General features: G+C 41.5%; 1 protein-coding gene across 2 annotated transcripts; it reads right to left on the bottom strand.

The window, feature by feature from the left end:
- Positions 1 to 256: 256 nt before the first annotated feature.
- On the bottom strand, positions 257 to 14,845 carry SLC25A46 (solute carrier family 25 member 46). 2 transcript variants are annotated; one of them, XM_065744238.1, is made up of 8 exons: positions 14,575 to 14,845; positions 12,906 to 12,948; positions 9,977 to 10,034; positions 8,555 to 8,632; positions 7,815 to 7,915; positions 4,794 to 4,850; positions 4,334 to 4,391; positions 257 to 875 (listed from the first exon to the last, which is right to left on the bottom strand). In XM_065744238.1, the coding sequence occupies exons 1-8, from the start codon at positions 14,825 to 14,827 to the stop codon at positions 297 to 299; spliced, it is 1,227 nt and encodes a 408-aa protein (XP_065600310.1). In that variant the 5' UTR covers positions 14,828 to 14,845; the 3' UTR covers positions 257 to 296. The 2 variants fall into 2 exon arrangements, with proteins under 2 accessions (XP_065600310.1, XP_065600311.1); XM_065744239.1 differs by lacking the exon at positions 14,575 to 14,845 and adding an exon at positions 14,307 to 14,418.
- Between the last annotated feature and the right edge of the window lie 7,042 nt (positions 14,846 to 21,887).

Below are 21,887 nucleotides of genomic sequence, written 5' to 3'. Positions count from 1 at the left end.
TCACTTTGAAGTTCTTACAACTTAAGAAAAAAAATCCTTTAAACTGCCTAGCAGTCCATATTATCAGGTGTGATGTTTATAGAGCAGAGATTATAAACTCATTTATTCCTCACTTCAGTTAACTGGTAAGAAGGAAAGTAAATCCTCATTCCAGCCATATCTGAAATCTGATCCCCTTGTGTCTGACTGCATATTATATTTAATTGGTTTATCATTTTCAATTTAAATTGGACTTTTAAAGAGTATAACTGTATAACTGTATTGTGTCCACAGTGCCAAATCCACACCTGAACAGATTAAGAGGCATTTTGAAGCAGTGTTGAATAAATAATTTTGGTGAGTTGTAAAACAGCCACATGCAAGGTATACTGTACTACAACAGCTCCAAATCCCTTGTAAAAGCCTGGCATTCCTTCTTCACGTTTTATAGTATTAATGCAGTCTCTCATCCCCTCATACTGAGTATTGATCGGAAGCACTTCATAGCCAAGGTCTGTGTTGTCAATTATTGTGCGTGTCCCTTGAATGTGAAGGCGGTGTAAAACTGTTTCCAGTGGGTAAAGCACGACATCAGCACAAAGGCTGGCAGCAAAGCTAGCAATAAGTTCTGGAAAATACGCATCCAGCATGGTCTGCACAGAAGTGGAGCTCCCCGTTGGAAGGCTGTGGGAACTCTCTCTTTTCAGAAAAAGCAAAACAAGCTTCTGGACAACGGAACTGATGACGTAGTGAAGAACTCCATGTAGAGCAGTTGGAAAAATCAAGACCATTAGAGGAAGGAGGCGCTTGCTGTGGGGTACTCCCATGCCTACAACTCTGCCGATTCCTTCTTTCACACAGTCCAGAATGCCAGGATTATCTCGAATGATTTCACTCTACAAGCACAATGGGTTAGTTAAAACTTGTGCCATTTCAGAACCATACCGACACCTACACCTACCACTGCTGAATTTTATCTTAAGATAGATACATATTTTCATGCTATTATGTCTACACAGTTATACTGTTATTTCAAGTTGAAATACTTCAGAATACATATAAAGGCTGGATCAACAAAATAGGTAATACATTATAAACTCAGATTTCTTTTCCCCTTCAATGGCTAACTGTACTTAAATTTGTCTAACACGCCACCTACTGGCTTGATTTGTAAAAGAATAAAGCTGTAGCAACTACAATCTAACACTTACAGCTATTACAATGTAGTGTTTCTAACTGTTAATGGTACAGTTTATCAGTTAACAAAAAACTTATAGTAAAATAAATCCAGTCTCATCTTCATATCTTTTAGTTTGTAACTGTCCTCTTGCAGCACATGAATAATGTAAAATTGCCCCCTGCAGTAATGAATGCAGTATAACTGACAAATGCTAATACTAACTCTTTTGCATTTCTAGTTCAAAAATCAGTGATCATGTTTCCAAGAACTGGATAATATATTTAATACAGCACAGATACATCTATTCACTAAAATACTTAAACACAGTTGAACTGAGCCTAAAATTGTCAGATCTCAGTGGGATTATTTTACAGAGACAATCACTTGTCAAAAAGGTTGCTGGAAATACTGTTTTGGCCTTTTACTAGTTCTTGCTTGCTTAATAAGAACAGAATCATCACACAATGGCTTAGGCTGGAAGGAACCTTAAAGACAATTGAGTTCCAACGCCATGATCACAAGCAGGGCTGCCACCTGCTAGATCAAGTGCTGCAACCAACCTCGCTTTGAACATCTCTGGGGACAGGGGATCCTGAGGGCAACTTGTTTCAGTGCTTCACAACTGAGTAAAGCATTCCTCCCTAACATGTAATCAAAACCCCTCATTTCAGTTTAATCTCCCTTGTCCAATTCCTATCAGGCCACCTAAAAAGCTCTTCTACCCAGAGCCTTCTCTTCCCCAGGCTGAAGGAGCCCAACTCCCTCAACTTCTTAGCAAAGGTGCAACAGCCTCTGATAATCTTTATGAACTCCTCTGGACAAGGCTAAATAACTCTGCATCTTTTTTGTGTTGGGGGCCTCAGGGCTGGATCCAGTACTCCACACAGAGTGCCACTAAGAACAGACAGGGACAATACTCACCTTATCCCCACTTTGGTAAGGCCATGACAAAGTTGGCCTTCCAGGCTGCAAGCACACACTGCTCAGTCACGTCAGGTTTCTCATCCACCAGAACCCCCAAGCCCTTCTATCTTCAGAGGCTTTGCACAAGTCCTGGTAGATGACATCATTTGCTTTTCCTGGTCTACCAATAACATCACTACATTGTGGAAGGTCACCATATAAGTCAGGCACAATTTTCTCCTGGTGAAGCCATGCTAGTTACCTCAGATCACCTCCTTGTCTCACACGTGTCTTAACATAGGTTCCAGGAGGAGCTGTTTTATGACCTTTCTGGCCACAAACAAGGCTACCCACCCCAGAGTTTCCTGAGACTTCCTTTCTCCCTTTCTTATAAATGGGAGCAAGGTTTCCCTTTTTCTAGTCACTGGAAAAATCCATCTGACATCTATGATCTTTCCGATAAGTTGGAGAGTGGCTCAGCAACTACACCAGCCAGATCCTTCAGGACCATGGGATGCATGTTATTGGGCCCCATACATTTTTACACATTCAGTCTCATCACATCAAACTTTCACCCTCTCTTCTCTTAAAGAGAGAGGGATTTTGTTCTTCCAAAGCCTGCCTACATGTTCAGAGACATGAGATGCATGGAAAGCCAGACTGCCTGGGAAGACTGATGCAAAGAACTTGTGGAGTATCTCAGCCTTCTCCATTAAATTTGTTGCTAGCGCTCTTTTCTCATTTACCAGAGAAGGTACAATATCCCCTATTTCTTCTGACCTACAGAACCTCCTTCTTGTTTCTCACATTCCTCGCCAAAGTTTTGCCAGTTTTATCTGTGCCTTGGCTTTCCTCATTCCATCTCTGCAGGTTGAGAGCAATGCTTACTAGTAAAAGAATCTCATCAAGTGCCTGGATGACAGATTCTTACTCATGTTTTGTCTTCCAAGTACAAGGTCTTGTTCCTGGTTCACAACAATCCTCACTGAAAGGACTGAGTACAGCCCTGCCAAAAAGTACCTGGGGTTCTTGTCTATGGCAAGCCTAACACGAGCCAGCAATGTGCCCTGACAGACCAGAAATTCAACTGTATCATGAACTGCAAAAAAAGAAAGCGCAGCCAGTAGGTGAAGGGACATGGATCCTTCCACTTTACTTTGTACTGATGAGACTTCACCTGGAGTACTCTGCCCAGATGTGGAAGGCTCAGTACAGGAGAGATGTAGACCTGCTGAAATGTGTGCAGAGAAGGGACACAAAAATGATCCAAGGGATGGAGCACCCTTCTAAAAGGACAGGCTGAGAGTGCTGAAGCTGCTCAGCCTGGAGAATGCTCCAGGGAGACCCAATAGTGACCTTTCATATAAGCACATTCTGAAACTAAGAAGAAATAAAAAGCAGCCTTCCTGCCCCTTCCCCCCAGAAATCACTGTCGCAGTGATACCCAGAAACAGTTGAACTACAGGTTTAAAAAGTTGGGCCTAACTCTATCTTAGTAGTACTTATAAACTTGTCTGAATGAAAGTGATTACTTTGATGACTGAGCGACATGAATGACTAACCTGCACCACACCTTCACACAGTCAAGAGTGCTGACAGCAGCAAAAAAAGATACTTTCATAGTAAAATCAACCAACTACATGGAGACCTCAACAGAATTATCCTGTACTGCAGTTAAGCTTTGACTATTTCTCCAGAAAAAGGAATGCAACAAGTCACTGAAATAACAGTACAAAGTAATTCTTGACCCTTTTACAAGAACAAGTACCCAAAGTGACATACTCAAACTTTCCTGAAATTTGTTTTGATGATTGAAGAACTAGATAAAAATTTAGAAGGAAAAGCACTCCTGAGATAGTATTCTGACAAAATGAAGTCTAATTACTAGAAAAGCTTTGTAATCATTATAGGGAAGGTGTCAGGGGTCATAACAAGAACCTGCCTAGCAAGCCTTTCAAAAACATTTACGTGAAAAAGACTTAATTAGAATATTTCTTCTAGAATGCATAGGTGTGATTTGCTCTTACATAAATACCATGTTCCAACAATCTGTATGAAGGGTGCTTTATCATACTAGATTTCCACTTGAGACAGCACAAGCAAAATAACCATCACAATAAATACTTTCTACCTGAGTTAATAAAACATACATCCACAAGCAAAATCATTACAACTATTGCAACAAATTTGAATGCAAATCCTAAGATTCACTCCTTTAAGTAATCTAGTTTATAAAGAAGACAGTATCTTTTAAAATGATATGTACATTACCTGTACAGTTTCAATCAAGCTTGCAGAATAAAAAGGCATTGCTATCACATGTGTTAACCTGTAGAAATTAACAATGACAATTATAGTCATGATACAGTTGTTTTAATAGAATTGTAATATCTGCTTCAGTGTGCTTACCTACCAAGTTATGCATAAGGGAAAATGGTAACCTGAATATTGGCACATATTAACAAGTTAAGATGTTCAGAACTTCTGTGAAATTCTACTCCTGTAGAAGTCTGAGATGTTAAATGATTAGAAGAAACCAATCTTAAACTATTCTGTCTCCGTAAAGACACGGGGATACAGAAAAATTCTGAAACAAATAAATCAGAGCTTGAGAATTACCATAAACACCCTGTGAAGTAACAAAACTTGCAGATTATACAGCTATACATTTAGCAGCTTTATTATTAATGCCTAAATAATTAAATAAAATAATACCAAATGCCATACCTACCCTTTAAGTAGAAGGTGTCCACCTATCTGTTTGAGGTTCCATTTATGTGAAAGCTCTCTAAAAAGTAAAGCAGGATTTACTGTACTATATTTAAGAACAGTTAATTTCAAGCATTTATTTCATGGGTATCAACATCCTTATTTCATATTGGCATTCTACTCTACAGCTAGAGAAGTATGTTTCCACAATGCGAAATCCTTCAGTCACATGTGTAGTTAATACGCTGTGGTTAACTTCTAGAAAGTTATTAAGGAGACTAGGTATCTTAGAAGAAACTTCTAATTATTAAGAAGTCTCTGACAGTCATTTTCAGGAAGTAATGGAAATTCCAGCATCAGCCTTTTACTAAAATACACTCTTTATTGCATTTCAAATTGTTTACATTCTATTTCTTGAAGTTTTTTTTGTCCAATTGTTTCTTTCCTAAAATCCTACAAGATGTTCTGATACAGACAGACAAGATCAGCTGCTAATACACGTCATTAAAATAAAATTAATGTGCTGTATATTAAGGGATTTTTAGTCACCTTAAAGTTAGAATTCTCTCACTACACACTTTAAGATAGGAACAGTAAGCTAACTACAGCCTGCTTGACTAAAATCTTACACTAGCTCTACATGACATTCAATAGCTGTACATCTGGTAAATACCTACAATGTAAGGATGTTTTTATCTGACAACAGAAATATTTGAACTTTAATAAACCAAGCTGTAATGTTCAGCTTCAGTTCTCATCCAGTTGGACCTGATTATCTTAAGAGGTCTTTTCCAACTTCAGTGATTTTGTGAAATACAGAATGAGTTTGTCTAGTACAGAACAACATTCAACTTGTCACAGAAATGTTTACATTTCCAAGCCCCTTTCCTACAATGGGGGGATGCTGCAATGCAGAATTGAAGATGTTTCACTGAATCCTTCATTCAGTGAATTATATTACTTCACTTATGGTGGCACTGTTACTAAAAGCAATGACCTCCACCTCCATGCAATAGCTCAGTGATACACACTACCACTGAAATGAAGAGCATCCAGCAGAAAACCGCATAGGGTAACACAAGTACAAGAGATCATGGAAAAACAGTTGTCTTCTTCAATTCAATTGTGCCTACTTAAATTCCATAGTGACACAAGGTTGGAGGTAACACTAAGTGCTCAAAGTATATGCCTGGGAATTTCAGTTAAGAGACAGCTGAGCAAATAGCTTAAGTATAAACTGCATGCAATCTGTTTACTAATGCTCTTGATAATTGCCAGAAGCAGGAAAGACTGACTTTTACTAGTACTCAAACATATGTCATATAACAGTAGTTTGATTCAGCATGCCCACATCTCTTAAATTGAAAACTGTGTCCTTTAGGTACTAGGTTTCTGCATGTACATTAAAAATAGGAACACTCAGCTTTTTCAAAGCTAAGACAAGTCTTCAGCCCTTTGGTATCTAAGGCTGTTTAAGTCTGAATTGACAACACTAGTTTCCATTTCCTTAACACACTGTTCAAGAAAGGTCTTTATCACTTTAGCTTCACTTTGACTTTTAAGTATCACTTACTAACTTTTGGTTATATGATCATAGAATCATCAAGGTTGGAAAAGACCTCCAAAATCATCCAGTACAACCATCCACCTATCACCAATAGCTCTCACTAAACCACATCCCTCAGTACAACATCTAAACATTTCCTGAGCACCTCCAGGGTCAGTGATTCCTTCATTTCCAGCACATTCCAGCACCTGACCACTCTTTTGGAGAATTATTATTTCCTAACAACCAGACTGAATCTCCTCTGGCACAACGTGAAGCCATTCCCTCTAGTCCTATCACTAATTAGACAAGAGAAAAGGCCAGCCCCCAGCTCATTATTACTCCCCTTCAGGAAGGGGTATAAAGCCATCAGGTCTCCCCCAAGCCTCCTCTCCTCCAGACTAAACAATTCATGCTCCCTCAGCTGCTCGTCATAGGGTCTGTGCTCCAGATCCCTCACCAGTTTTGTTGTCCTTCTCTGGACATGCTCCAGGGCCTCAATGTCTTATTTACAGTGAGGGGCCGAAAACTGAACACAGCACTCAAGGTGAGGCCTCACCAGTGCTGAGTACAGAGGGACAATTACCCCTCTGTTTCAGACTCTGATACAAGCCAGGATGTTACTGGCCTTCTTGGCCACCTGGGCACACTGCTCACTTGCTCAGCCAAGCATCAATCAATATCCCCAGGTCTGTTTCCTCTACACTGTCTTCTATCCACTCTGCCCCAAGTCTGTAATGTTGCCTGGGGTTGCTGTGACCAAAGTGCAAGACTTGGCCCTGTTGAACCTCATCCCATTGGCTTTAGACCAGTAATTATCTGATACCTTCCATGCACTCAACTTTTAGTCATTTTATATAATAAAATCTCTCATGCAAAGTGCATACTGTAAAAAGATCTGTACAAAACTGACAACATGTGTTAAAACAGTTATTAGTTCTAACTGTTAAGCTCTGGACCATTAAAAAATCAGAATATCATCAGAATAAAGAATACATATTTAGATACTAGAAGACAAGAGCACAAGACAAAGCCAGTTTCCTATTTAGCACGTGTTCTCAATAATTTATTAGTGCCAGCCATTTTATTTTATCACCTACTAAAAGAAACTTGTCAGTGCTGGTTCACTAACTATGCAAGTTTTCTATGTTTAGATCAATAAAATTAAAGAAAAATCCTGGTTTCATTTTTATTTTTTTTAATTTATACATTTTTGCTCGTAACACAAAACAGGAACAACAAGTGGAACTGTACTGATGACCAATCTGCAGTGTTATTTCTATAGCTGACCAATAGGTTAAACATACATAACTGGCTTCCATAAAGTCTCTTACTATTTCATTACACGGTGAACTTTGCCCAGACAGCCTCACTGTGCTGAAGCCATCCACTCAACATCAGACCCAGTTCAAATTTTCTCAAGTAACCTTCAATTTCTAAGGCTCTGAAATCAGTAAGTCAACATTATGTTAAAAGCAATAAAAATCCATGCAATACCTTGGTAAAGGTGTGAATTCACTGACGATACCTTCTGTTCCCAGGGTTATGCCCTGAACAATGAAAGTGCTGCCCATTCCTTTCCAAAGAGCTCTTGGACCCTGTGTTTTGAAATATGCAGTTACATTCAAGCAACAGAATATTTTCACTATGTTACTCATTTGCTTAAAATCTCAGCAAATCCAAGCTGCATAGGGGCACAACTGTTCCATTAAACTTTAAGATCTTCAAATCCAGGCAGCAACTAATTTTCAACTCAAAGGAAACTCGCATCAAACAACCTTAGAGGCCTGTAACTGTGTCACAAATGTAATGCCATTTTCACTGAACAAGACACTCCCAGGATGTTAAAATACACTGAATTTTACTGCTCTCTGATTTGAGTATGAGGATTGTGATTCTCCTCCTCCAACAAGACTACACAGAAATGGAAATTCATACAATACTGTCTTCAGATGCCTTAACACTCAATCTCTCTATCCAAATAAAGCTTTTTTTTTTTTGGATCCTAATTGAAAAAAAAGTTTTGAAGGCATCTTATTTTCTAAAATATACAAGCCTTCCCACTAAATAATACACTCCATCAGAAAAATTCATTTTGAAACACTTCAGTGATCACAAACAGTCTTGCAATGACCATGTTTTGCCATCACTTGCACAAAGAAATGAAGACGCCAGTATACAAATGTGCTACAGTAACACACATTGCTCAGGTACAACTGAGGACACCAAATACTGACCTGTGTCTTATTGATGCTGTACATAATGTTGACAATAGTAAATGGAGTGAGATGATAATTCCGAGCATGATAATTAACCTGTTAAAAAATATAACTGACTGCAGTTTTATAAACATTTACAATTCTGAAGAAAAAAAGTGATCAATATATAGATATACTCTCACTGAAAGTCAGAGAAACAGGCATAACTGTATTGAAGGGGCAAACATAAATAAATGCACAGAAAATAAAATACCTGAAACAAAATATCCTGCTAGTAACCTGGGTTTGAAAGTGTAAGAGACTAATATTTTATATCATTGCCTCAAAGTTTGCTGATGAACATGTCCGAACATGTCCAAGCTAGTCCTGGGCAAGGGTTGTGAAATCCTGTGTCTAAGGGACAAGCAGATGGGCATGTCCTGGGGCAACGAGAGAGAGATAAGCTGCAGCTCAATGGCCACTGAACACTCTTTTGTGTGGTACTCACCTCCGTGGGGAGATAGCCATCTCAGGAGAAGCTTGCCTGGCAGGCTAGCAGAGGATTTGCCACGTAGGCAAGAGAAATGAAGGATAAAAGAGGGATCGACCACCATGAGATGGGTGTGGTTTTGTTGGTGTTGGTGTGTTGGTGTTCTTCCATCGGAAACCTCCTGAGCTGATCCCTGCTGCTGCACTCCCTCCTGGGCCTGCTGCCTGAGACATGCTGCTTTCTCCTGGACCTCGCCGCTCCTTTGAGGTGTTCTACCATCTGAACCCTCACGAGCTGATCACTGTTGGCTGCTTCTCCGGTGCTGACTGATGCTGTTCCTGGACTTTCCCTATGCTGCTTCTCCCGTGCTGACCCGGTGCTGCTTCTCTAGGACAACTGCTTGCTGCTCAGGGCTGCCCGTCGCTGCTGCTGTTCTCCCCACTTCTGCCACTCCTGCTCTTTTGCTTCGGGCCGTCGGAGCCTCTTGCAACCGGACCGCACCTAGGATCCTGGCTGGTGACTTTTCCCGCGTTGTACGAACCCTTGCTTCTTTCCTATCTTTCCTATCAGCTTGCCTTCCCTTCCCCATCACCCTAACAGTGTCCGCCTTCCCCATCTCCCTGGTTTATAGTGGTAATAAACTGGTCGGACCAACATTTGAACCATTGCTGCTTAATCTCACGCCGGATTATACATAATCTAAGAACCTCGTCGCCCTTCTTATAATTGGAGCGTGACAGAAAGTTGTTTCAGAAATATAGCACTGAAGTTCCCCAATATGTTTTCCATTATCCAAACTAAAAGGAATGCTCAAGTTAAATTTTAGAAAAAATGCATGCTAGAAACAGAAATATAACAATCTATATTCCAGTATTTACTTAATAGTGAAGTTTCCTTAAATACTACAGAATATAACAACAGTATCACAGTACAGAAAAGATATGACTGAAGAAATAATAGAAAAGATATACCTGACACTGACGACGCAAAACAATGCAAGGATGGGCCAACACATTTTCTGTAAAGAGGCTTAAAAAAAAAGAAGTGTATTTAAAGCTTTGGAAGCAGCTGTAAATTTATGACAAAAGGCTTGTTACTACTCTTTAACAGCATTAGACCAGTATTTGAAAAAAGTAAGCATTACCTTGCAGATGAATGAGGCACTCTGAAGGTCTACCTTGATGTAAAAAGCACAATAACACTACTTGACAGAGCAAATTCCCATCTACAAAACAGTATCTCAATATAGTCAACATCATTACAAGATGAGCTAATCAATATGCTCTTCATTTCATGGTGCAAAAGCTGTGTATGGTGGTCCAGAACACGCCTGGTCTTTCACATTGTTGTTACCACTGCCGAAATATACCACTCACTGTACTTATGTCTACTGTCTGGTCTCCATAAGCATTCAGCAAGTGTCCATGAGTATCAGTGAGCAGTTTTTTCCAGGAGGTGGGATTCAAAAGCATGTACAAAGCAAAGGTACTTTACTATATTAGGCAGCATTTTCTCAGATTGCCCCTCTGCTGTGATCTATCACACAGGAACAAAAAGTAATAGAATACTGGTAGGAAGGTTCAACTTCTACTGCCATACCACCAACATCTGCCTCCGGTGTTGCAGGTCAATATAATAAAATAGGAGGCATTACTTTTGGAGCATCCACTGTATATACATGTCTTTTTAAAGGCAAAGCAATGCACTGAAATTCTTAAACCTTCCCTCTCCAAAAGAGGAGGAAACAAAACAAGTTAGAGGCAGAACACTGGAGGGGTTACTTTCCAAATTTATATTAATTCCGCATACTACAGGATTAATCATGACCTTATTTAGCAACAGTAGAGGACTGTCATGAACAGCTACTTTAGAATTTCAGTCACATTTTTTCACCAGAAAAAAACGAAGTCCCCCAAAATAGCATTCCCCTTCACTATCCAAGAAAAAGTACTCCAAGTACTGTAAGAAGAATCTCTAAATTCTAAAATAAAATTTCTGGTCACAAGAAAACCTGCCCTCTGACAGCATTCATATGGTAAGAACACTCACCTCTCCATGTGGTTCAAATCTGATATAAAGATTAGAAAATAAAAACCTCCAGACTTTGCCTAAGCAGTCCAAGTAGCATCTCTGACCACTAACTTGACCATCTGGAGCTGATTTTTAACAGGAGGGATATTACCCTAGATAAGCAAGTATTAACTGGCAAAGAAAAACAGTAAGACTGAAGCTTCATATGCTACTGCACTAATTCATATTTTGCTGCTATTGGGATGGCAAAGCTTTCCTCACACTGCAGTTGCTACTTATTCAGACATTCTCACAGACTACTCACTAGCATGACAGAAACAATCCCTTTTCTTTGTGGGTGGTTTTTTTTTTTTAACAGGATTTCTGACATGAATCACATCACAGGGTGTCTGACAAGCACCTCATGCAGTGCAAATGCGGAAGCTGGAGGAACTGGTTTTTGCAATGGTACAGTGTTGACTAGCTCTCTTTCTCAAAGCCACAAGCCCACCTTCCAGTCCTAGAAGACCTGGTACGCAGGATGTAAAAAGCACTCTGTCATAACTGATTAATTTGAAATAACATGGCATGCTAACATGTCTATGCTGCTGAAGGAGATGAACACATTCATATGGCTCCACACTTTACTGCTCTCACCTGAGCTGATTAGTTTCAGCAGGTCAGAAGAAATTAAACAATTCTTAACATGTTTGGCAGTTTCCTCACCCTCAACTTTATTTAACAGTAAGGCTGAACAATGAGCAAGGGAAGCAGTGGAAGAAGGGGGACAGGTAATTTCATGACCTAATTCAAGCAACTCATTACTTGCCAGAAATGGTCATTCCTATTTTCTTTTCTCTATCCCTCCCCTCTCTGGTCCACTGTTGGCACTACTTCTAGGTGACTAACTGGCTCCAGCAGTCAGCTCCCAGGTAAATCAGCCTGCCTCACCAAAACAGCAAAAGGTCATCCAGCTCTTTCCCTGATTTATTTTCACTTTAAGCGACTCAAATCAGTTAAAAAGTTCTGTCAGGCATCAAGTGTGACAATAACAGGGGAAGGAGCAGATCAGGCTGGAGGGTCTCTTTTAGCAGTACATCAAAATAATCTCAGCTACCCAAAAAACTTAAAATGCAGTTTCCTATGCTGAGCTCACTGGACAACTAACACATGTACTCTGATTTTCTGAAGAAAGAAGCACTTTTCTCTTAGAAGTTTCACATGCAGGTAAAGCAATTCCCACATTCAACAAGGAATAAAACTCTTCTATTCATTCCTTTTTTTTTTTGAGGCAAGAAAGCCACCTCCCACCCTTTCACAAGATTCATAAGTACAGCAGCCAAGAAAAATCTCCTCAACTGAGTGTGGCTGAGCAAAAAATCTAAGAAAAGTCCACTTTATCACAATACCTTGACTAGACAATTTTAGGTTCTGAAACAGTATTAAAAACTTTAAATCCATTACTTTCAGAAATTTTAGCAGTAGTTAATATTACCATAATCATGAAATTAGACTAACTACTCAGGTTAATGTTACTGACTCAAGATACAATAATATTACACTTTAAGATATTTGCCTATTCTTAGGAACCATTCACATTACTGAAGTATGTTAATAGAAAGAAGCAAATAAAAAAAACCTTTTGTGCTACTTCCTCAGATTGCTATGAAAAAGTTTCAAATTCACAGCTCCTGAAGAAATTACATTTTTCTCATGATTTCTTTCACAAATAACAGAAATCTAAATGGATTTTAAGTAGCAGGTTTGTACAAGCACTTCAACTGTCTACAGGCATAACAATAGCACAGATAATGTACGTGAGGATCAATTAACAAATAAAGCTTTACTGTATCATAACTGCTTAAAAAAAAACAAACACAGAATTCTTACCTTGCAAGGCCAATACCAAAGCCTGCAAACCTGTTCAGCTGCTCTGAAAGAAATAAAAATAGATTATATAGTACAGAAGGGAGAAATACCCAGCAGATCATTAAAAAAAAGACAACCAAGAAAACAGTCACAGATTATTTTATACTGTACTTCATTCGAAAAGCTACAGCAATTAAACTGCAATATTTCTGGCAATTCAGGAAGAGAAGATACAAAAATGATTCACCCAAGAATACACGTTCTTGGGACAGCATTTGAAATTGTGCACACTTTCATAAACAAGATTTAAAACAACTACAAGAAAAAAGGGAGACAAAATGAAAAGCTGAAGTAAAATTGAACCTTTTAGTATCTAACAAGGCTAACTTCATTCACTAAATAAAATACCATTCACGACAAGCTTACAACAACTCTGAAGTATTTCAAAGTTTAGCTATTCATGGTGGAATCAAAAACCAAGAACGGAATAGGTTTGGAATAGGTAATAAAACAAGATCAAAGGTTTTCAAATCAGTCTTCTAACTCCATTCCTTTGATTAAAAAAAGTAGTCAATTAAAAAAACATTAAATGTTTTTCTAAAACTAGAATACTGGGTTCACTTACTTGCTGTTTGTTATCACACATTTGCACTTTGGAACTACTAGTTATAAGAAGAGCTTTAAGAACTATGAATGCTGAAAATACATATTTATTGTTATATATTTTATAACTGAAAATTAGTGTTCAAAATACTGGGTGAATGCAGACTGTAACCAACAGATAGTCCCAGTGCAGCAGCTCTTTTACTAAGAGCAATAAGCCACTCTCTGCTTGCAGAGGCTGGACTCAGCTGTACAGCAACCCCTGATCAGTTCTTTAACATGTAGAACCTATGTGATGACAGAGAGTAGATAGGACAGGAAAAGGTACATTCAGGGTATCAATGAAAAAGCAGTGAGTTACACAGTACTTTCAATGGTGGGGTTGCACACTGATAACCCTAAAAATCCACAGTACTGTAGGTTGAGAAAAAGATTCACTGATTAACAGTGTGAGCTTTAACTAAACCAACCATTCACAGAACTTCGACGATGAAGTGCAAATAAAACTACTCCAGATCAATACTTAATTAAAGCAGTCTATCCTCAGTAGCCTAGCCCTAGAAAGCTTCTTTCACTTCATCTCAGCCTAGCAGAAAACGATTCTGTTTCTGAAGGTCTCTACTCTTTTGTGCCAGTAAACAGAACCAGCTGTCAGCTCTACTGTTCCTTCACTACTTAGCACGACAGCGGATCTCCCTCCCAGGGCTGGTGCAACAACCCTCGTACAAGTCCAGCAAAACAATAAAGCAACCAGAACACAGTCTGGAACATCAACACTTAGCAACAATGCACTCCGTCTGACCCACAGCTACCTCCTACCCAGAGTACTTCTGCAGCATATCATTTACACGGGCACAGCGGAGCCGACCGGGCTGCGCTCGGGCGCTCTCCAACCTACACGCACGGAGCAGAGCGGTGCGGTACGCTCTCCTTCCCCGCTCCGTGCGGGTACCCCCGCTCAAGTCGCCGTCTGCCGGAGGTCAGCGAAACGCAGCGCGCCCGGGCCCGGGCCCAGGCCCAGGCCCGCCGCCTGCCCGCCCTTGCCCTCGAGGAGAGGGCCGCACCGCCGAGCCGGGCCCAACCTTACCGGCGCCGGGACCGCCCGCCCCGAGGTTGGGCTCCTCGTTGAGACCGGCGGCCCTCAGCGGCGTCCCGGCCGCGTACGGCGGCGTCTTCTCCCCCCAGTGCAGGTTGCGGCTGCCGGGGATGTCGGGCGGGGTGGTCACCCAGTGACCCATCTCCGCGGCGCCGCCGAAGGGTCTGGCACCTGGGCCCTGCTCTTCCCGGCCGCCCCCCCGGTAGCCCAGCCCGTCGAAGCCGTCGGGGCGCCGCGGGTGCATGGCGGGCCGGCACCAGCAGCAGCAATAACACCTACACCCTCCCAAACCACCACTTCCGACTGCTAGAAACCAGCGCCACTCCGCTGAGGCACAGCGCGCATCATGTGATCAATGAAGGGGCGGGAAAGGAAGCAGGGTGGCCCAATCGCATTCCTCGCTCTGCGCGGCCGGGCTTTCCTCGGGGTGCAGAGGAGCGCTGGCGCCCCCTGTCGCACGGGAGGAGCAACGTTGAGTTCGGGGAGGACGTAGAGCGCCGCGCCGGTGATGGCGTTGGGTCCGTCTCGCTTCAGCAGTGCCCAGTGACAGAACAAGGGACAGTGGAGACAAACTGTAATATAGGAAGTTCCATCTGAACATGAAGAAAAACTTATTTCCTTTGAGGGTGACAGAGTGCTGCCCAGAGAGGCTGTGGAGCCTCCTTCTCTGAAGATACCTCAAAACCTGTACAGATACGTTCCTGCATAACCTGCTCTAAGGAACCTGTGTTTGTAATTACATGATCTCCAGAGGCCCCTTTGAACCTCTACGATTTGCAGTTCTGTAAGAGCACCAACTGCCGGACCTTGGGCTGACCTACGGCTGATTCTTCTTTGTACACCAGATTAAGAGGCGTTAATCCTTTCAGGTCTAAGAATGGGATGTGCAGCAGGAGTACTCACTGTGTTACGCTGTCGTGCAGTGCTAAATCCTCTCAGCTGTGTCTGGTTACTTTCCTTCTGTCTTTAAACATGAGCTCTGCTTTACCAGAAAGCCTCAGGTGTTCTCATGACGGTGAAGTCTCAGTGTCCTTGTTTGGGTAGGGAGAAACAGGGCCTGGAGAGCTACAGCCTTTCTGTCCTGCAGCAAGAGCGGGCCTGTGTGGATTTGCTGCCTTTCTTTGGCCCATGATACTTTCCTGCTAAATGTAGGTCTGCTGCAAACATGATGCTTTGATCTTGTGGTTTCATAAGAATAGGCAGAAGACTCAACTTCCACAATAGGCAAGAGCCAAAACACTGCAATTGGGTAAGAGGTAATTTCTGTGTAAAAACAAAGTGGATTATTTTTGTGCCTAAGGCACACAAGGTTTAGCCTGGATCTGGTCAATATACATTGGGATGAGCAGGTCTTTAAGGAAAAGTGATGATCTGGTAGGAGATGGCTCAGAGAATTACAGGAATGGTGGATATCAAAGAAAATGCTGCCAGCTGTACAACAGGGTGATGTGTTATCAGTCTACAGTAGGAAAGTTGTAGATGAACAATGGAGATATCTTCCCTGTGGAAATAAAGACATCAAATGGCTTTACACATCTTTCTTTGTTATATGCTGTTAGTTCCCTGCATAGTGCTGCAGCAGGAATACAGGGGTAGATCTGTGTCTTCTGCATAACATCCCCAGAACAGCCTCTGTTATTTCTCTGATCATCCTTCCACAGCACAGGGCTTGTTTTCAAATGATTAGCAAAAGTTGGAGCTGATTTCTTTTGTTTGAAAGCAAACAAAAAGAAAACAATTAGATTTGGTTTTGCAATTATAACAAATTTGAAGCCAGTTGTGTTCTTCAAGCATTACAGTAAAACATAGAGCTCCTGTATACTAATTATCCCTTGAAATAAATTCCCACGTGACCTATTATAGGGCCTGGTGTGCCATCTCTGGACTTGGTTATTGCTCTCTCTTGTTAGCAGTTACCAACATAAAGGAAAGAAGCATGGAAAAAAGGTTGTTGAATATGACATGCAGCAAACCTTATTCACTCAGAGAATATGGAAGAAAGAGACTTATACCAAAGAAAAATGCAGTATTTTGTATCCTTTTAATCACCAAAAAAGTAGTAAACTGCATGTAGGAAATAAGACTTGTTTTTTACTAAGGCAAGATTCTTTGAGTCAGTATGTGAGAGGGAATGAAAATGTCTTGGATAAACACTATCCTTTTAAATAGACTTTTATGTGCACCTGCCAGCTACTATATCTCTGCTTCCTCATAAAAACAATTTTCTGGAAGAGTGATCTTTATTTTTCAGACACTACAAGAATATTTGAGGAAACTTCCAAGGCATTGCCTCACTTTCCTTTAGTGATGTCATAAAGGTTGAAAGCAAATGGCATCCTGTTTGCCAGAAATATGACCCCCACACTTCAAATTAAGTCACCTTCAGGCTTTTGCTTCAAGGAGGGGGAAATGTGTGTCATTGAGAATCCTGTATGCTAAATAAACAGATGCATCCCATGCAGCAGCTTATCAACTGTGTATGCTTAAGTAGCTTATTATCAGCCAATGCATTCACCAGTGATGCATACAGAATTTCTATACTTTTGGAGGCTACATGCAAAAAGCTCACTCAGTGAGAATCCACTGCTGTTTCACATGCAAGCCTTCTTTGTCTATCTAGTTCAATATGCATAAGAAAAAATTAATTAACTTTTCTATCTATACATATCTAATACTAAGTTTCTGCTGCTTATTTGTTCCAGGGTAAATGTGTGTTTTTTTTTTTTTTTTGGTGTTATGCAGAGATCACTTTCCTGCTTTTTTGCCTTTATTCCTTTCTACCTACCTGCACAAAAATTATCAAAGAATCACATAATTTTGGGGGATGGAAAGAACCATAAGGATTATTTAGTCCCAACATCTCTGCTATAGGCACAGACACTTTTGATTAGATGAGGTTGTTCAAAACTCCATCCAACCTGGCCTTTGTCACATCCTTGGTTAAGTGAAGGTGAAACAACACTCAAAGTCCAAACACAGTCATCAGTTTTAATGAGAATCTCTGAACTAAAATTATCTTTAAAATTGGCACTTTTACAGTATACCTGTTGTGGCTAAGCTATGTGACTTCATAAGAAATCAAAATAAGCCTCACATTATTGAACAACTTCAAGTGGGAAAAGAAAGAAAATTGTGTGTGTGTGTGAGAGAGAAGGGAATTGGAAAGAGAGAAAAAGAGGTCTGGGTTCCAGCGTTGGTCCAACCAAAGCATGTGGTGGGTTCTTGGTCTGTGAGAGTGCTGGCTTGGGAGTTCCAAAGTTTCAAAGTCTCGAAGTCTTGAAGTCTTCCCCAGACTTTCCTCAGACATCTTTTTATGCCTAATGTTCATCATTAGCAAGTTCAGTGTCAGTAAGTTCACTGATAACAAGTGTGCTGTCAACAGCTCTGCTTCAACAATGGTTTTGGACAAAGCAGAGAGGCACTCGAAAAGGCTCCTCAGGGAGGTAGCTGAGTCACCATTCTTGAACATGTTTAATATCCATCTGGATGTGGTGTTCAGGGACATGATTTAGTAGTGGGTTGTTAGAATTAGGGTACTATGGTTAGGTTGAGGTTGGACTTGATGATCTTGAAGGTCCTTTCCCCCCAAACCAGTTCTATGATTCTATGATCTGATCCATGACTTTTATGAGCAAAGAAGTGAGACTATCTGGCCTATAGTTCCCCAGGTTTTCTTTCTTTTTCTCTTAAAAAATGGAGCTAATGATTTCCTTTTTTCAGTCACTAGGAACTCATGTGGATCATTATGACTTTTCAAAGATGATGGATAGTGGCTTAGCAGCTTCATCCACCATCAAGACCTCTGAATGCCTCATCAGTTCCCATGAACTTGTGCATGTTATGTTTCTTTAGATTAGCTTGAACCTGATCATCTCCTACATTGGGCAGTTCTTCATTTTCCCGGTCTCTGCCTTTGTCTTCTGCAACTTGGGCAGTGTGGCTTACAAAGTTGCAAATGAAGACTGAGGCAAAAATTTCATTGAGTACATAAGCCTTCTCCATACCCACAGTAACCAGATCTCCCATTTACTTCTAGAGAGAGCTCACATTTTCCTTTTATTACTAACATACTTACAGAAGCCTTTATTTTAGCCCTTGACTTTGGCCATATTTAATTTTATCAGGGCTTTAGCTTTCCTAACTTGATCCCTGTCTGCTCAGACGTTTCTGTGTTCTCTCTGGTTTTGTCCTTGCTTCCATCACCTGTAGGCTTCCTATTTTATTTGTCCAGGAGCGACTTGTGTATACTTGCAGGCCTCTTGGCATTTTTGCCTGTTTTATTTTTTGTTGGGAAAGTTCCAAAGGCCATTCTTGAGTACTGAACAGCTTTTTGGGGCCCTTCTTCCCTCCAGTGCTTTATCCCATGACACGCTCCAAAGCAGGTCTTCAAAGAGGCCAAAGTCTGCCCTCCTGAAGTCTAGGGCTGTGTCTTGCTGTGCACCCTCCTCACCGTCCTAAGGATTTTGAACTCCACTGTTCCATGGTCACTTCTGCTCTTGTCCTTCACATTCATTTTCTGGTGAGAATGAGGATCAGCATATTCACTGATTCTTATATCACTTGGAGAAGTAAATTCAGAGAATCACAGAATCACAGAATTGTAGGGGTTGGAGGGCACAGAATTGTAGGGGTTGGATCTAGAGATCATCTGGTCCAGCCCCCTGCCGAAGCAGCTCCCTAGCCCAGGTTGCACAGGTAGGTGTCCAGGTGGGTCTTGAACGACTCCAGAGAAGGAGACTCCTCCACCTCTCTGTGCAGCTGTGCCACTGCTCCGTCACTGCACTGTGAAGAAGTTCTTATGTACATTTGTGCAAAACTTCTATGCTTCAGTTTGTGGCCATTTCCCCTGAACATATATTTCTGAGAAGAGCCTTGTCCCTTTGCCTCCTGCACCTTAGATATTTATAGACAAGGATCAGATTCCCTTTGAGTCAGAACATACCCCGGTCTCTCAGTCTTTCCTCATAAGAGAGGTGTTCCATGCCCTTTACCGTCCCTCACAGAGGTAGCCCTCTGCTGCCTGATTTCCTTATGCCCTGCTGTTTTGTCCCTTAAACACCAGTGCAGAACACAGTGGACAACCCCTCCCTATGCCTGGCGGCAGGGCTGAGCTGGGTGCACCCCAGGGTATGGTCGGCCCTTTAGACTGCTCTGATTCAGCTTGCCATCATCCAGAACCCCCAGATCCCCTTTCATGGGGCTGCTCTCTTTCCTGTTGTACCCATGCCTATAGGCACACAGAGAGCTGCTCCATTCCAGGTATGGAATATGGCTTTTACCATACTGGTTTGTGCCTACTTCTCCTGTGAAGGCCGGTACAGATTCCACTCCCAGAGCACAGCAGCTCCACCTTGTGACACTCCCCTGCCACGCTCTGCGCCCAGAGGCTGCAAACTCCTGCATCCATTAGGACGGTTGCACTGCTGCTGGATTTTGCTCTGATCGCACAGATTGCCAGTTCCCTTCCAAATCTTGCTGCTCCTGTCTACTTCTGCTTTACCACACTCCTTGTGCATTAGGAGTTAAACTAATGCATCTTCTTTCTTGCAGCTGAGAAGAAACACAGAGAAAAACAAACTCTTAAGTGTCCTCCCTGGGACAGTGCCAGGGGCGTTTTGAAGTTTGTGAAATTGTGCCAGGCTCCAGCAACAAGTGGAAAGTCTGATGTATGTGGAAACAGTGTTAGACTTCCTGTCTGTTAGTGCATGCATCCTCCTTTATATCTATCCTCCCTGAAGTGTGCCTACAGATCTCCTCCAATAACCAGTTATAACTGTAAGTACCACAAAGAAACAGTGCTCTATCAGAAAGAAAGCTGTAGGAAATGACAGAACAAAGGGCAGAGAGCTGTGAGTTAAACTTGCCCATGACAAGGTAATCAATTAGTCCAGTTTCAGGGCAAAATGCAGGAGTCCGATGTCATTGGTAGTCTCTTGGTAGTGATTTGCACTCCATGCAGAATGAAGCTAGTCCTTGTGTTTGATTGGCATCTGAGGCCAATATCATCACCAAATGAGACGAAATCGAAGATGACTGCTGACATAGTCCCTGGCACCAAAACTCTCCAGAAGATTATGTTTTCTGTCACTTTTTCTAGGATGGGCTGTGGACATGGGTAGGTAGTTTTAAACACTGTTATGAAGGGCTGCTGGGGGTGCTGCAGGGTGTCAGCTTCATCTTATCATTTCAGAAGGACACAGTTCCCGTTGTAGGTTTTGTGTTGCCCTGCGACTGGCTTATACCACCTCCTGTGTGCAGGTGACTGAGGTGTACCACCTGGGGGCAGTCCTCGCTTTGGGATTTCTGATGTATCACTATTTTGTGTCCACACCTGAAGAGCGCTTCCTTATCTCACGAAGGCCGTGGGAGCAGGAACACATGCACACAAGACACAGAGAGGCTTGGATGTGAAAGTCGACATGCTTCTGATATCCTTCACACATATATTCACAACAATATCCCATATTCACAACAATATCCTATATTCACATAAGGGATTTGATTTAGTAGTTGGGTAGGGATAGTGATAGGAGGATGGTTGGACTAGATGATCTTGTAGGTCCTTTCCAACCTTATGAACCTATGAACCTATGAACAACATTTATTTTTATTTTTGTATTTGGTAGTGTGATCCTGTGGGAGTGCTGAGGACTCCAGTCATCTCACAGACAATGAAATCCAGTAATACATGCAGGAAAGGCATCCCAGTACAGTTGACAAGGTGAGTGCAATAACTCAGAGATACTGCTTTTCCATACTACTTAGACAAGTAATTTATTTGTCTGCTTGGTCTATCAAGGCATCTTGCCATGCTTTCGGCTTTATAGCTGTTAACTAGCTATCCTTGCCACATCATGCTGAGGCTGTGTAAAGTATTTATTCCCATGTTAGGAACTGGCAAATTGGCAGAGGTTAAATCTTTTTGAAATCTCACCATGAGTCAGTGAAAGGTTTCCTGCAGTGTTAAATGAATGACTTTGTTACCTTCTGTCCCGCCTTCAGGCTCCAGATAAGCACAACTTGCCACTTCAGTAATTTCTAGTTAGCATGTGCTTTTATGTTTTTAACATGTACAGGATTGAAATATACTTAATATCAAACTACTTCACATTAAGTTACTGCTGTATGTGTCCTTTCCATAGCATTCACCAAAATCAGGTTCTAGTCTTGCCCAGAAATTTTGTCATCAATTGTGCCTATGATGTCTCCAAAATCCCGTGCTGGCCAGCTGCTCCTAAGGCAGGATGCTGGCAGTTCCTCAAAGCAAGCTGTGGGGAGGAGACATTATGTGCTGCTTGTCCTTG

This window comes from Cyrtonyx montezumae, unplaced genomic scaffold, assembly GCF_038088225.1.
Source record: "Cyrtonyx montezumae isolate F1298 unplaced genomic scaffold, pur_monq_1.0 scaffold_30, whole genome shotgun sequence".
Lineage (NCBI taxonomy): Eukaryota > Metazoa > Chordata > Aves > Galliformes > Odontophoridae > Cyrtonyx > Cyrtonyx montezumae.
Note: the sequence above shows the minus strand (reverse complement) of the source record. Positions and strands in the feature narration are given on the sequence as shown.